Here is a 15675-nt window from a genome sequence, read left to right on the forward strand (position 1 = left end):
GGGGGGGGGAGGATATATTAAGAATCACATTAAAAATAAAAGAGCAGACTGCTGTTAATGCTATAAAAACCTGCTGACTCTAGTCAGCCACTGGCTGCCTGGGGGAAATAACGGGCACCAGAACAGCTGAGCATTTAAACAAGCGGCAGCACAATGCCTTTTATGAGGATATTAACATGCCTCTCAATTACAGAGTAACGGGAGAAACAGACTGAGCTCTACTGCCGAAGTGTGTATCATCTCCCTTTATAAAAAAGCTTCTAAACCATATCATCTCACTCTTAAAAACCAGAGCAAAACAAAACCCCGTCAAAGAGAGCAAAGCACACCCAAGATGAGATGAAGTATTTAGACACAAGAACTATTCTTATTCAATTAATTTTCCTAATTACCATTTCCCAACCAAATGCACTTTTGCTGAAATAAGCTTGCCCACACAGATGACTTGCTGATAGCTAAAAAACAAATTTACCTAAAACTAACCTCCAAGAGTATCCTAAAAATCCCAGTCTCAAAATGGCAGTTCTTAACAAGACGGTGGATCTTATGCACAAGATAGATGCCTTTTTCCCAGGAGTCACCAAAGTTAAATAAAAGAATTCTCTACTAGTTTGTTCTCTTTTCGCCTAGCCCTTGGCCTTCCTGTATCAACTACCGCCCCCCCATTCCAAAAATCATGAAAGGTCAACAAGGGTCAATAATGTACATTTTTTAAAGTATGTCATTCAGACATTGGATTTTGTCGCTATAAACTGAGTGTCTAATGTACTGAATAAATTTACAATGGAGATTAAGCTGTTGGCTAACTGCACCTGAATGTCAACATGGTTGTTTTTTCTATGCTCTTTTCATTACAGGAATTCTGACATGGTGTGAACAAACCAGAATAATAACAGCTGACATTTGCTAAGCATTTATGATGTGCCAGGTATCAGATTGATCACATTAGGTATATTATTTCATTTAATGATATGAAATAATCTTCTGAAAGTTGTACATTTCTATAACAAGTTCCTCAGAGTTTGCTAATTTAGTAGGAGCAACCCTCCTGAGATGTTCTTTTCTCACCTCTAATTTAGTCACCTTGAACTTGTGGGCTAAACTTGATACCAATTTTGACACCACTGACATGGTCAATGAGATGACTTTATTGTAAGAACTTCCAGATAGGAGATTTTAATTCAGTGTTTCACTAAAGGAAAGCAAAAATTCATTCATAAGAGGAGAAAGGGAAGTACAATACCTTGACAAAAATGTTCCATTTCAAGAATAGAAAGTTAGAGTTACTCAGGTGTGGTGGAATATGCCAGCACTTGCAGCCTGAGGCAAGGAGGATTGTCATAAATTTGAGACTAGCTTACGCTATATAAAGTGAGTTTAAAGCCATCCTGAACAACATTGCATGCTCAAAAAAAAAAAAAAAGTTTGTCCTAGAATTTTTTTTTAAAAAACAGGGTCTCACTATGTGTAGTTCAGGCTGACCTTGAACTCATTATGTAGCCTCCACTGCCCTTCAACATGCAGAAATTCTCTTGTCTCAGCCTCCAGAGTGCTGGAATGATAGGTGTGTGCCCCACACCCAGATGTCCTAGCATTAATATCCTCAAGAAGCATGCTAAAGTTTACACAGTGATTAGGTACTGGTTAACAAAAGCTAGGCACACAGCCAGAAGTACAGCTAGGCTCTGAAAAAGGCTGCAAACTTTAAAGTAGTCAAAGGCGTATAAACCTGTAGTATTCACATAAAGAATACCGACTATTTTTATCCCTTCTTCCCCACCCACACTCCAATTTGTGATTCAGTTTTGCTAATGACCTTTTAGGCTATAATTAAAATGTTCTGATCTTCCAGTTAAACCCAGAGTTCTAGTTTCAAATCAGCATGAAGGCAATCAAGAAAGAAGCATGAAATTAGATACACAGACAACCCAAGCATTATGTTCCAGATGATTATTTCTCAAATTATATTCTTGGGGTAAGTATGGGAGGAATATCATGCTGAGATTATTTTTCCCTTAAATTTTTTTTACAGAATATAAGGAAAATTTCAAACATTGTTACTTATTTTCTTTTTGTTTTTCTTTTGAGACAGGATCTCACTAAGTTGCTAAATTGCCCAAGTTGGACTCAAGCTTCTGATCCACCTGTTTCAGCCTCCCAAAGTGCTGAGATTACAGGTGTGTACCACTGCACCTGGCTTCATTCATTATATTTAAAATAGTCTCTCATTTAAAACATGGGGAATCAGGCAGTTAAGGAGACAGCTACCACATGTGACCCTTGGACTAATGCAAGAACATTAGTTATTTGTTTCTAAGATTAATCACAGTATTAAATCATCTCATTCAACATCTGATTGTTATATTGACAAAGAAGACTAAAAAGATTGGGTAGGCTTGCAGAAAACATGATAAATTCATCTGGCATAAATACTGTTACTTACTGCAACTAAGCCATTCTTCCAACGATTTAAGTCATAAAATACAAATATGACTTGCTTAAAATCTTCTGTGCTTTTCCAGTGTGGCGAGTCTGTGTCCAAATGCTTGAGATGCTTTCCCAGACCTCGCCCTGGCCCTCTCTTCCCTGCTTCTTGCCACTGTTTCTTTGTACCTTACTCTAGCCAACTGCAAATCCCAAGCATGCCGTAGTCTTCGGTTTCCAAACTGTGTCTGCACACCCTTCTTCTTCTTAATCTTCCCTTCTTCACTCAGCCTCTTTCTGCACATTCTTTAAGACGTGGCTCAGACAGAACCTACTTGAGGAACTTAAGTTTCCTTCTCCCATGAACCCATCACACCATTACTCCTCTCTCCTTATACCCTGCTAGTTTTCTAGCACATAAAGAACACTTTACTTGTTTTTTGTTTTGTTTTGGTATTAGGGTTGAACTCAGGACTTTTGCACAGAGCTACATCCCCTTTCCTCCTTTTTTTTTTTTTAATTATGAGACAAGGTCTCCTTAAATTGCCCAGGCTGGGCTTGAATTTGCAATCCTGCCTCAGTCTTTCAGAGACCTGGGATTACAGGTGTTTAGTCCTGGGATTATAGGTGTTCATGATCTGATCATGCCCAGCTTTGTCTTTATTTTCTTTTTCTGTGCTTAGCATTTCCTATGATTATCATAGTACCCACCTTTCAAAATACTTTAAGTGAGGGCTAGGCATACAGTTTAATGGCAAAGCACATGTTTATTATATACAAGGCTCTGAGTATGACCCCCAGCAGTGCAAAACAAAAAACAAACTTTGAGCAAATGAATGAGATTTTCTTTTCTAAAATGTGTTAAATAAATTTGGTATAGTAACATATGCCATGTCCCAGTTACTTGGGAGGCTAAAGTGGGAGGATCTCTCAAAAGCACAAGTTCCAGACCAGCCTGAGCAAGACAGGCAGACTTTATTTAAAACAAACAAACAAAAAAAAAATGTGTTAAACTGGGCACGATGGCACATACCTATAATCCCATCACTCTGGGAGACTAAAGCAGGAGGAATGCAGGTTCAAACCCAGCCTGGGTAACATAATGATTTAGTGAGACCTTTTCTTGAAAAATAAGAAGAGGCTGGAAGTGGTTACCCATGCCTATAACCTCAGTACTCCATAGGCTGCGGCAGGAGGATTGCCATGAGTTCAAAACCAGCCTGGGCTACACAGTGAGCTCACAGCCAGCCTGTACTCTGTAGTGAGATCTTGACTCAAAAAAAAGGGTTAGGGATGTGGCTCCATGTGAAGACCCTGGGTTCAATCTTTAGTACTATAAAAACAAACAGAACACTATTAAGCATGTACTTAAATTCAGCATATACAAGTACTTTAAAAATAGTTATCTGTAATCAAACAGATTTTTTAAAATCTCTTTAGCTCTATGGCCTGTGAGCATTTGCTGAGCAAAAGAATTTTCCAATGAAGGCTCATTATCTGGTCAGCTGTAAAATGCAGAGCTTCCCAAGTGAAATTATGTGACCTGCAAAAATGACAATCTGTCCTGGCAGCTGTTACCAAATTCCCAGACACCCTCCAGCCTAGAGTTAAAGTGGCTTCTAATTTTAAGCATCTAATTTAGAACACATGCTTGTTTGGCAACAGGACACCAGACTTTTTTACCTACCTTTTCTAGCTCCTGATGGGAGGTGCAGGCCTCAGGACTTGGGGGCACATTCTCCTTTTGCTCCAATTTATGACTTTTGATTTCACCACCACTGGCTTTCAACTCATTCTGTCAAATAAAAATAGCCTTGAACCCTTTCAAAAATTCTCATCATTCCATTCTTCTCATAGCACATCTTTCAAATAAATGTGGAATGTTAAAAAAAAAAATTCTTTTTGGAGGCCACAGGTCCAAATCAACCCCTAAATCTCACAAGCAAGACTAGTGACTAGTGAAATGACAAAAGCAGCTGTGTGGCCACATACCTCAGTGTTAAATATCTGCTAAAGTGGACACTCATTAGAATATAGACATCAACAGGGACACACACACACACACACACACACACACACACACCCAGCACACCATGTTCTTGTGATTCACTCCTCTAGCAGCAGAGCTTGTGGAAATGCAAAGCTTGTGAGTTTTATCAGAAAGGACCATTCTGGAGCAGGGGAAAGGAGTTGCTAAGTGCCAATAATTAAGAAAATATACTGACCATATATATAAATGCCCGGCCTGGAAAAAGAGACAGTAATGATATATTCATATGAAAACAAACATAAAACAACCTTGCTCTGTGGAGCTTGATGTTTTTCACATAAAATTCATGCACTGTACAAATGACATACCTTATTCTTAATACTCTCAACATTAAAAAACCATTCATTAATATCATCTTACTTAACGAACAAACATAACAACTTTGTTTTCACAGCAAAAGACACTTGGAGGAGAATAGTAAAGTTAATTTATACACTTGATCTACATAGGGATAGATGAACATAAACATTTCCTACCTTTTTTGTTTTACTTTTTTATTTTTTTGGAACCAGGAATCAAACCCAGGACTCCATGCTTGCCAAACAGGTACTGTGCCACTGAGCTAAATCCCCAGCCTTTCCTTTCTTTAGTTTACTAGTAATTTAGTAATCTTGTTCCTTGCTGCTTTCCGTGGTTCTTTAAGCATTAGGAAAGGAGCAAAATAATTACAAGGCTAATGAAGGAAAAGGAAGGTGTGACTGTTTTCTTCAGGTAGGGTAATCCAGGTTAAGGCTCTGAGGATGCACTCAGTTTTGGCAGCCTGCCCTGCGGAACTCTACCTGGCAGCCCTGAAACTCACTCTGGACCCATCCTAAAGCCTTGCCTCCAGTGTCACGGCCAGAGGATGTGCTTTGACACAACTACATTCAGTGATGGGCCTGGGAAATTCTTTGGGGATGAGACAAAATGTACTTTTTACAAGAATTCCTAAAGTCCTTTCCACTCTTAAAAATCTCCAGGGCAGGGAAGCTGCAGTGTAGAAACTCTATTAGCGGTTTTGAAAAAAAGTCACAGAACAGGTTTTCCCACTTAGGGAGTCACCAGGACAGCACAGGAAGCTCTGTTGATCACCTGTCTAGTATATCTGTTGACCCGCTTTTTAAAGGAAGCCTAAATGTGTTTATCTCCATTCACTGTGAATAAAGAACTTGAGATATTCCACTTTTTAAAAGCTATCTCATTTTAAAACGACTGTGATAGTTATGACAGTTATACTAGTAATTTCTTTTAGTTCATTGAAAAGAAGGGTTTGGACTGGGGATTTAGCTGAGCGGCATAAGCACCTGCCTTACAAGCGTGCAGTTGTGAGCTTGATCCCCGGTACCAAAAAGAAAAAGAAAAAAGAAAGGTGTGTGCCAATATTGTTTGGTCAATATTTTATACCTATAACTTGTACTCTGAGTAACTACTATGAAGATAACAATATGCAATGTATTAACCATTGTTATTGTCCTATTTTCTTGTTTTGAAATTTTGTTTTTGGGGGCTGGGGATTTAGCTCAGCGGCATAAGCGCCTGCCTTGCAAGTAGGCAGTCATGAGTTCGATCCCCGGTACCGATAAAAAGGAAAAAGACAAAAAAAAAAAAAAATTTTTTTTGTTTTTGCTTTTTCTCTTTAAAATAAAAATTAGTTAATTTAAAAAATCAAGGTGAAATCATTCATTGTCCAGATGATTAGTCTACCAATATGTACTATTACAGCACACATATTTAATTTTGTGAAGGGAAAGAGGGCTTAACTTCTGAAATACACACCACAAGTTCAAAAACGCACCAGTGTCAGTTAGCCTAGGATCAAATAAAATTCAATATTATTCTTCTGGTTTTGTTAAAGAATTCTGACATCAACAGATTAATTTGAAATCTTGAAAAAAATACGTGAAAGAAAAATATGTACATAGGTGTTTTAAAAAAGAAAATTTTAAAATATGTGTCTAAAAAATACGTGTGTAGGGCCAGGGATTTAGCTCAGTGACATAAACACCTGCCAATGGCAAGTGTGAGGTCGTGGGTTCAATCCCCGGTACAAAAAAAAAAAAAAAAAAAAAAAAGTGTCTATATGTGTGCATACATATGAGTAAGTCATTTATTTTATTTCTTTTGTTTCCATTTGTAATTTGCTTTGAGAGTAAGTCATTTAAAAGCTAACTTCAGGGCTGGATGTGTAGCTCAGTGACACAGAGCTTGCCCTTAAAAAAAAAAAAAGGGTGTTTCTACTGAAATGAATAAGGTACTGCTTTTTTTTTTTTTTTTTGTCTTCTTCCTTTTTATTGGTACCGGGGATCGAACTCAGGAATGCCTGCTTGCAAAGCAGGCACTTATGCCACTGAGCTAAATCCCCAGCCCCTGTCTTTTTTTTTTTTTTGAGACAGGGTCTCTCTATGCAGTTCAGGCTGGCCTTGAGCTCATTTTGTAGCCCAGGCTGGTCTCGAACTCGCAATGATCCTCCTGCCTCAGCCTCCTGAGTGCTGGGATTATAGGTGTGAGCCACCATGCCTGGCTAAGATACTGCTTCTTTAACAATAATAATTAAGGGCTGGGAATTTAGCTCAGTGGCATAAGTGTTTGCCTGCCAAATGCAAGGTCATGAGTTTGATACCTGGTACCAAAAACAATAACAGTAACAAAAGATTAAGTAGCAGAGTCAGTAATACACAGAAAAATGAGTGGGGTATGAATGTAAGTGAGCTAGGAGAGAAAAATCCACATGAAGCGAGGGTAGGCTTTCTGTGAAGTGTGGCTGGAGGACCAGCCTGGTGAGCACTGGCTGGGGGAGGCAGTGAAGGATGATGCGGGACACATACTATATAGCTAGCTGAACCGCTCTGTTTGGACACAGCCGCCTGGTACTTGGCCATTCGATCCTTTATGGAGGTTTCTGAGAGGCGTGGGAGCTCCAGATTTCGACGATTCTCATTCTTCTCTGGGCTGAATGCAGAGGATGGCAAATGACCTGGAACAATGCAAATAACATGCTTTGTAAGAAAGAAGATAGAATATGATTCCATTGGTTTTCAGGTGCCAAGTTTTAGATCTTTGTCATCTAATGGCCAATTTCTAATATAAGAAGAATAAAGAAAGGAATCAGAAATATAATATTTGGAGAAATGAGATTGCAATATTACTATAATGTGCATTTCTTTGACTACTTGGGAGGCTGATGACTTACTTGTGCTTATTTTTTTCTTCTGTAAGGTATCTATAACTTCCCTCCCCAAGAAATGATAATTTCACTTTTAAGCTATTATCACCAGTAATACAATGAATTCTTTTGTTTTTGTTTTTGGTGTTGGGGATCAAACTTAGGGTCTTGCACACTTGCTTCCTGCGCTAGCTCCAGCTCTAGCTCCAGCCCCAGGAGAACCAATCTTGATCCAGTACACAACCCAGCCCCAGGTGACTGTGGGGCCGGAAGTGTCTGTAGCGCTTCACCCATCATTCCTCAAAGGACGCTACTGACGAAGGGGGATTAAAAATACAAGAAAAGCAACCTCATTTATAGAAAACAATGAGATTGGGAACAGACCGACTTTCTTCTAATTAGTGTCACTCTCCCTTTAAAAGCACTGGCTTGGAGTCCAAAGGCATTGCTATTGATGAGCACTTCCTAGAATTCCCATATGTAAAACTCACTGCTTACCTGGGCTTATTTCCAAGTCATCCAGAGAATAGTTGTTTTCAGAGATCCTTCTTCCACCTGCATTGTGGCTTTGGGCTCCAAGAATCTGTTTAGAAAACAAATGAACTTTGTATAAAAGATAGGAAATCATTTTTTAAAAATTAATTTCATTGGTACACTTTAGATATACATAGTGATCATGTTCATCATAAGGAATTTGTCCCTGTGTATGATAAATATTTACTTTTTCCCATTCCCCTCTCCTCAACCTCTTCTGCTTACAAAAATTTGTTTTCATTTTTTCCTTCTATTCTCTTTTTTTCTTTTCCCTTCCTTCCTTTCCTCTCCTCCCCTTCCCATTTGAACATTTCTTCTTGCTTCCCAATATCGATTATACTTTTTGGCCTTATTTACTCTTTCAGTTTCTCATGCCAGGGGAACAGTGCAACATTTAGCCATGTGTATCCAATATTTTTGGAGACAGGGTCTCACTTATGTGCCCAGGGTAGCTCAAACTTATGGCAATCTTCCTGCCGCAGCCTCCTCAGTGCTGTGTGCCACCACAACTGGAAAGATGAAAAATCTTGATAGATTGATCAAATATCTTTTATGAATACAATCTAGAAGGGATCAGTCTGTATTTATTTTTATAATCCGTAGATTTTTTTTTTCTTTTTTGAGACAGAGTCTTGTTAAGTAGCTAAATTGTTCATGCTGGGCTTGAATTTATTATTCTCCTATCTTAGCCTCCTAGAGTACTGGGATTACAGGCACACATCACCACACCAGGCTAGTTTTTTGAGGGAGGTAATGCTGGAGATCAAATCCAAGGCTTTGTGCACACCAGCCAAGTGCTTACTATACCCCAGCCTCATTCCACAGGCTTTTTAAAAAAAATTATAAAGATCAAGAATTACCTACTCACAGGTGCCCAGGGAAAAGCAAGTTCACTACATAGGTAGTGTTCTCTGCAAAAGATCACTACCTAGCCTGCAAAATCTACAATCCAGCTATTGGAGTAGAAAACTCATATCCCAGAGAAAAATGACACATAGCCCTTCAGCCTGATGGCAGGCTGACTATTCCTACCTACCTAACTTCTTCTCTGGGTATACTTTGCCTCATCCTTTACCCTTCAGGAAAAGCAAACTGCTTCGAGGATCATGACTTTGAAAGCGAGGTTCCCTCCCCCCAGATTATATGTTTGCTCCTCTTTTGCTGATTAAATGCCTGTTGCTTCAAGAGAATGCAAGCAATTTTGTGAAGTCTGACCTGCCTCTTTTACCTCACTTCAGGTAGTCCTTCCTGTGCTCTAATGGTAACCAGTCACACTTCTGTTCAATATTTATCATGCTATTATTATTATTATTTTGGTACTGCTCAGCTGTACACCTGTCCTATCATGCTATTATATGACTGCCCCTCTAAGCTGCCTGTAAATTCACTGAGGATAGACACCACACCTTTTCATCCTACATTTCTAGGATTTATAAGGGAGAATGATACAGATTTTTTAGAAAGTATTTTGTGATTCCTAAAAAATCCCCACATTTTATCTCTCACATCTTGGATAGATCTCTAATTAAAGTGACAAATTATAATTTTTAGCACCCGAAATGTAATGCAAGAGAAAATTACTTAGTGTCACAGAACATGCCCAAACATAGTACACAGTGTTATGTCAAGCATATTCAGTTTGCAAGGATAACCTTCAACTGGAACCTAGTTTCAACCTCAGTTTCATCTCATTGGAAAGCCAGTATGACAGAAGGTAAGACACATAGCACCCTAATAACACTAGCAAAAGTTATTAACCTTTACCTTCAATGGAATGATCAAAATAACATCAAATATCATAAAGGTGAGCTCTCACTTTTACAAGGTTTTTGTTGTTGTCGTTATCAAACCCCTCTCTTGAAGACAGAAAATATGCAACTTCAGAAGATTCAAGGACTCACTTGTTTAAGAATAATGTGTTACAAATTCAGTATATATTTAACATAATTTATCCCCAGTCAACTTTGATAGTTATACTATTAATTGAACCTGTGTCTAATAAAAATAAGCTGCACCAACCCTAATCTTGCCACATTATACTTGAGTCAGCAGCACTAATATTCACTCTATTCATATGACTCACATGGCTCAACATGCTTTGGCTCAGGAGCAGACCGTTTCCTGGATTGGAAAAGGAAAATCATCAGACAGCACAAAAAGAGGTTTGGCAGGCACCCTATACCCACCATTCTGGTTACTTTTTACTTGCTAATTTCAAAAGTCTGGAACTGCCTGGCAACATGGCTCATGCCTATAAGCCCAGCCCTTGGGAGGCTGAGGCAGGAGGATTGCTGTGAGTTTGAGGCCAGCCTGGGCTACATCAGCAAGTTCAAGGCCAGACTGAACTGCATAGTGACACCTTGTCTCAAAAAACAAAACAACAACAACAAAATAATTCTGGAACTCAATTTATATCCCCTAAAGGTACAGCTTGCCACTATAGAGACATGGAGGAAGCTTTGCAAGACAGCTCCTAGTGAAGGTTTTAGGTTAGTGCGGTGAACGGGAGGGGACTGTGGGACCAGGACTGCCTGTCTGCCTCTCCCCACACAATAAAGGGAGGAATTTCGCTGTGGTCCCCAATCCTGGGAGAATGTGTTACCCTTCAACAGGATGCCAAAAACCAACAGGTTTGCCTGATCGTGGATTGGAACCTTGTAAACAGTGAGCCAAAGTAAATCTTTTCTCTTTATAGGCTGAGTATGTCAAGTATTTAACAGTTAGAAAGCTGACATACTGATCCTTAACATAAATTCCACAGATTCATTCGAAATGTTGCACTGTAAGATAATCACCTAGAAAAAATTGTAAAAACTAGAATTTTCAGGCTTGATAAGGAAAGCCTAGAAGTAACATTTTTTTAAAACCCCCCCAAAATAATTTTGCATTCTTAACAGATATTTACATTTTGTAAAAATTAAAATTCAATCAGAATATCAAGAGGTTTTTTTCTTCTTTCTCCCTTTTTTTTTTTTTTTCTGTCTTTTTGAGACAGTGTCTTGCTATGTAGTTCAGACTGCCCTTGAATTCACTATGTAGCCCAGACTGGCCTCAAACTCACTGTGATTCTCCTGCCTCAGCTTCCCAAGTGCTGGAATTACAAGCAAGAGCTACCACACCTGGCTTTCTTTGTTTTTAGATGCATAAAACTTCCCATCTTTGGTAGCTTTTTATTTAAACCCATGGATTAAATAAGGGTCTTTGGAATAATTTTGGCATGTCTTCTGATCCATAATGTTACCAATACTCTGAATTATTTTATCCAAGTACTAAAAAACTGAATAAGCAAAGCCAGTTGGTTTTAGAAAAAATAGGGAGAAATGTCTCTGGCAATCAGAATTAGCCTCACTGTAGTTCTGCGGAAAGATGCAACTCTGCGATGGAACAGAGCTGGTCACACAGATCAGTGGGTTTCATTAGGCACATTTGTGTATGCCCATAACAAGAGAGATGGAGCAGTGTTAATCTGACCCCAGTTAAAGCACTGAGTATTACTTTCAATACATTTTCACCTTCAAACATTTCACCTCTCAAACATTAAAAGATTCAAAACCCCCAAAGTATTTAAGACTAAATTTATAACTTTCATTTTATAAGTGGTAATCTGAGATACAGAAAGAAGGATAAATGCTCGCTTTGGCAACACGTAAACTAGAAAGAAGGGTGAGTTTCCTCCACTATTCCTCAAGGGAGTAAAGCAAAACAAACAAAACAAAAACTGAAACAACAAAACCCATGTCTGTACAGGAATTTGTTTTTTTTTAATCAGTACCAGGGATTGAACTCAGGACTGTGCGCTTGCAGGGCAGGCGCTTACGCGGCTGAGCTAAATCCCCAGCCTCTGTACAGGAATTACAATATCTCATTCTAGGCTTTTTACTCAGATACTTGAGGGAGTCTTAATTATCATAAATCAGAAAGATAAGACTTTTTGTACCAGGGATTGAACTCACAACCTTGTTCTTGCCAAGTAGGCACTGTGCCACTGAGCTATGTCACTGGCAAGACATGGTTAAAATTTTCTGGACTTTCCTATGGGTCTTACCCTGCTGCCTAAGTCATCCTTCCTGTTAGCTGACTGAAACTCTCATTTGTATGAAGTCCCTACAATATCCTCTGTGAACCCAAATATACCAATAAGAGGTTAACAGTTTGAGATTGTTAGTAAGTAGCCTTCAGAATATTTTTTCTGGAATTAAAAAAAAAATTAGGTTCTAAGTAAGTAACAAAGCAGGATTTCCTGTCCCTTCCACCCCTATTTTCAAGAAAACTTATCTTTAAAGCTAATTTTCAACATTTTAATTTATGGAGAGTCCCTTACCTTACGTGGCACTTCCATTTTCAATGTTAATCTTCCTTCAGACTCTCTTATCTTCCCAAGATTAAGGGTGGAAGAAAGGTAGCTTTTAGGGAAAAATGGGTTTTTGCTGAACTATGCTTAGGGATCATGGGGTATAGATGGAATCTAGTCTTAATTTCTCAAAGTATTAAAAGACAGTTTTTTAAGAACTGTTAGAAAAAATAAAGTTTATTTATGTACAACAATACTTATAGAAGGAACATACTTAACCTCCAGATGGGAAGATTTCTCTGTATTTTCTGTATGTCTATCTGTTCTACAAAAACTACGTGTTATTGCCTGTTTTCCCAACACTCAGAAGGTTGAGGCAGGAGGATTCAAGGCTGGCTTGCGCTACAAAACAAGACCCTGTTTCCAAAAACCATAAAAAAAACCAAACCAAAACAAACTAACTCAAAATTATTGCTTTTCAATATGTTTTATTGTAATGAAACTGGCTAGAAACCAGCTGGTATGAAATTTTTTTTTCCAGATTCAAGAATGGTGTAAAGCTGGTATGAAATTAAGCAGAGAAATGGATGGTGTCTTGTTAATATGGACAGCCATTCAGAGCAAGAAACAGAAAAATCACAATTCCTTGACTAGCATATTTATACCAGAGTCCATTATTATTTTACCACAAAAGACTGAAGAATGACTCAGAATTATTATTTAAGAGCAAATAAAACAGTTTGTGCTAGTATGTGATCTTTATGGGAAGTGAACTGCTAGAGAGGTCATCATGTAATAGAAAATGCCCCCGCCCCACCATCAAGCCAGTATACTTCAGTTTGTTAGTTGCCTAGGTAATAATTCCTATTCCAGATCTGGTTACTCCTGTGTCTTAGAAATGGCTGGGGTTGGGGATATAGCTCAGCAGTACAAGCCCCTGCCTGGCAAGCACAAGGTCCTGAGTTTGATTTCAGTATCCAAAAAAGAAAAAAAAAAAAAAAAAAAAAAGAGAGAGAGCGAGCAAGAGAGAAAGAAATGGATGGTCATTTGGTGCATAGCTGGTCACTGTGATACACACTGTATAAACCAATCCCGGATTGATGAGCCATCCTGCCTCTGTACTTTCTGCTTGCTTATCTCATATAAACGCTAGTCCACTAGAGATCAGGGCCTGCTATTTTTGAGTGATCCTATTGGATGCCCATCGATGTAAATGAACCTGCCTCCAAATCCTGGGTGTGTTCTAGTGTTTCTGCTTGCCATTGCAATCAGAACAACACAGAGATCAGACTTAGTTATAACTATAGAAGAAGCTATAGAACAACTACAGGACTACAGAAAAAGCTGTAAGGTCTAGGTGATATATATACTAAGCCAGTTTAAAAAAATCAATAGGGTACATAAGCAAGAAGGCACTGAGAGGAAAAGACAGATAACCAAGAAGCAAGTCTGAGATGCAGCCCTCTCCATTAGGATGACTGCACTGCACTCCACATGATGCCGACAGTTATCTCCCTTCCAATTCCTTTCTTCCTGGACAATTTTAAATTGTAACTTAAAAGCTACCACACTAATCATGAACATCTTCAGAATTATTTTCTTGGAATATACTACTAAGTAATTTATTTAAGGATAACATTAAGAAAGTAGAAGAAAAATTTTATTATAATAACATTAAGAAAATAATGAAACACGTCCAATTATTACACAAAAGAGGGGAATGTAACAACTTACGGACATGGGTTGTTCCTGGATTTTGGCAAAAAATGCTGCAGATCATGTTTGCAACAATCCAAGGCTTCCCTATGACACCTAGCCATTGCTCAAGAAGCCATTTACCAACTTTGCTGCAGACTCGATGTTAGCTGGCTATACACAAAATGTCTGATGAATGCAAATCTGCTTTATTTTCTCAAATGTTTACCTTACTATATAAACATATACAGTATAAACTATTAAGTACCAGTGTTATGTAAAAGTTAAGAAAATACCGTGTGTCATTTCCAGGAACTTACAGGAACAAAAACCACAAAAATGTTGGACCATCTAAAGAAGGGTGGTTTTGTTTTCTTCTCTTTCTTTTTCTGTCCTGTCCTCCCTCTCTGCCTCTCTCTCTTTTCTTTTTTGCTGCTGGGGATTGAACCCAGGACCTCATACACATATGTGCTTTACCACTGAGCTACTGCTACTCATCCTCAAAAGCATGGTTTTTACTCTCATACAACAAATGAAGCTTTGTTAATTCTTTTCTTTCTTTTCCCTAATACCAGAACTGGGAATAAAACCCAAGGCCTTCATACTGAGCTATATTCTTAGCCTTATTCAATTTTTTATTTAGAGACAAAGCCTTGCTTGTTAGGTTACTAAGTTGCCCAGGCTGCGTTTTTATCTTATCTGAATTCTTTCCTTTGTCCTGGTTAATGTACAACAAGTTAGAACCAATTAAAATATGATTAACTGGAAGTATTACAATAACATGAATATTAGAAAATGTCAGGCATGATGGTGGATGCTTGTCCCAGTACTTGGGAGGCTGAGGCAGTAGGAGCACTGTAAGTTCGAGGCCAGCCTGAATTAGAGTGAGATCCTGTTTCCAAAAACCGAGAGGAGAGAGAGAGAGAGAGAGAGAGAGAGAGAGAGAGAGAGAGAGGCAGACAGACAGACAGAGAGAGGAAGAGAGAGAATGAATATATTTTAATTCTATTATTTACAATGGATGAGCTTCTTTCTACTATCTCCTATCTTTGGTGAGTCCCTGGAGGTTCAGTGTGTGTTAACTGTTTTAGAATTTGGGTGAAGAAGCACTCTCTCTCCTATCTGCTTTTTTTTTTAAATGAAAAAAATAAAATTTCATAATCAAACAATAGAGAATAACAATAGCTGTTATACTGTGTTTCAATATTTTCAAAGTTGTCACTCTTGAGTATAAGACATAAACTGCAAAGACCCTTACAAAAAAGAAGTAAACAGATATTAACACAAAACTTTTTTTTCAACAAACTAAGATAAACTAGTGGTATCAATGAAATCAATTAGCATGTATATGAAATATTTTTAAAACACGATATTTATAATGTAGGTAGCTATTTGAATTTTTTCTTACTTCCTATTTAGCTCTCCTTTATTTTGGCCTTTAATATATACATATATAGTTTCTTATTTAAGAGAAACAGTGTGATATTTGAGCTTATGTGCTTGGCTTATTTCACTTAACATTATATTCTCAAGTTGCAT

At 38.1% G+C, this 15675-nt stretch overlaps 1 protein-coding gene across 4 annotated transcripts in view; it reads right to left on the reverse strand.

Annotated features, from left to right (window-relative positions):
* Lima1 (LIM domain and actin binding 1) overlaps positions 1 to 15675 on the reverse strand; it is a 99317-nt gene that overhangs the window by 15363 nt on the left and 68279 nt on the right. For all 4 annotated transcript variants that reach the window (XM_003475784.5, XM_013159316.3, XM_063254718.1 and 1 more), the window contains 3 exons: positions 8115 to 8199; positions 7279 to 7427; positions 4112 to 4219 (listed from right to left, as the gene is read on the reverse strand). In XM_003475784.5, coding sequence (XP_003475832.2) covers positions 4112 to 4219; positions 7279 to 7427; positions 8115 to 8199 — 342 coding nt within the window. The remainder of the gene's footprint in view (positions 1 to 4111; positions 4220 to 7278; positions 7428 to 8114; positions 8200 to 15675) is intronic.

The sequence above is a fragment of the Cavia porcellus genome, unplaced genomic scaffold (assembly GCF_034190915.1).
Source record: "Cavia porcellus strain 051 isolate PalLab524CR breed Dunkin Hartley unplaced genomic scaffold, mCavPor4.1 scaffold_8, whole genome shotgun sequence".
NCBI classification, from domain to species: Eukaryota; Metazoa; Chordata; class Mammalia; order Rodentia; family Caviidae; genus Cavia; species Cavia porcellus.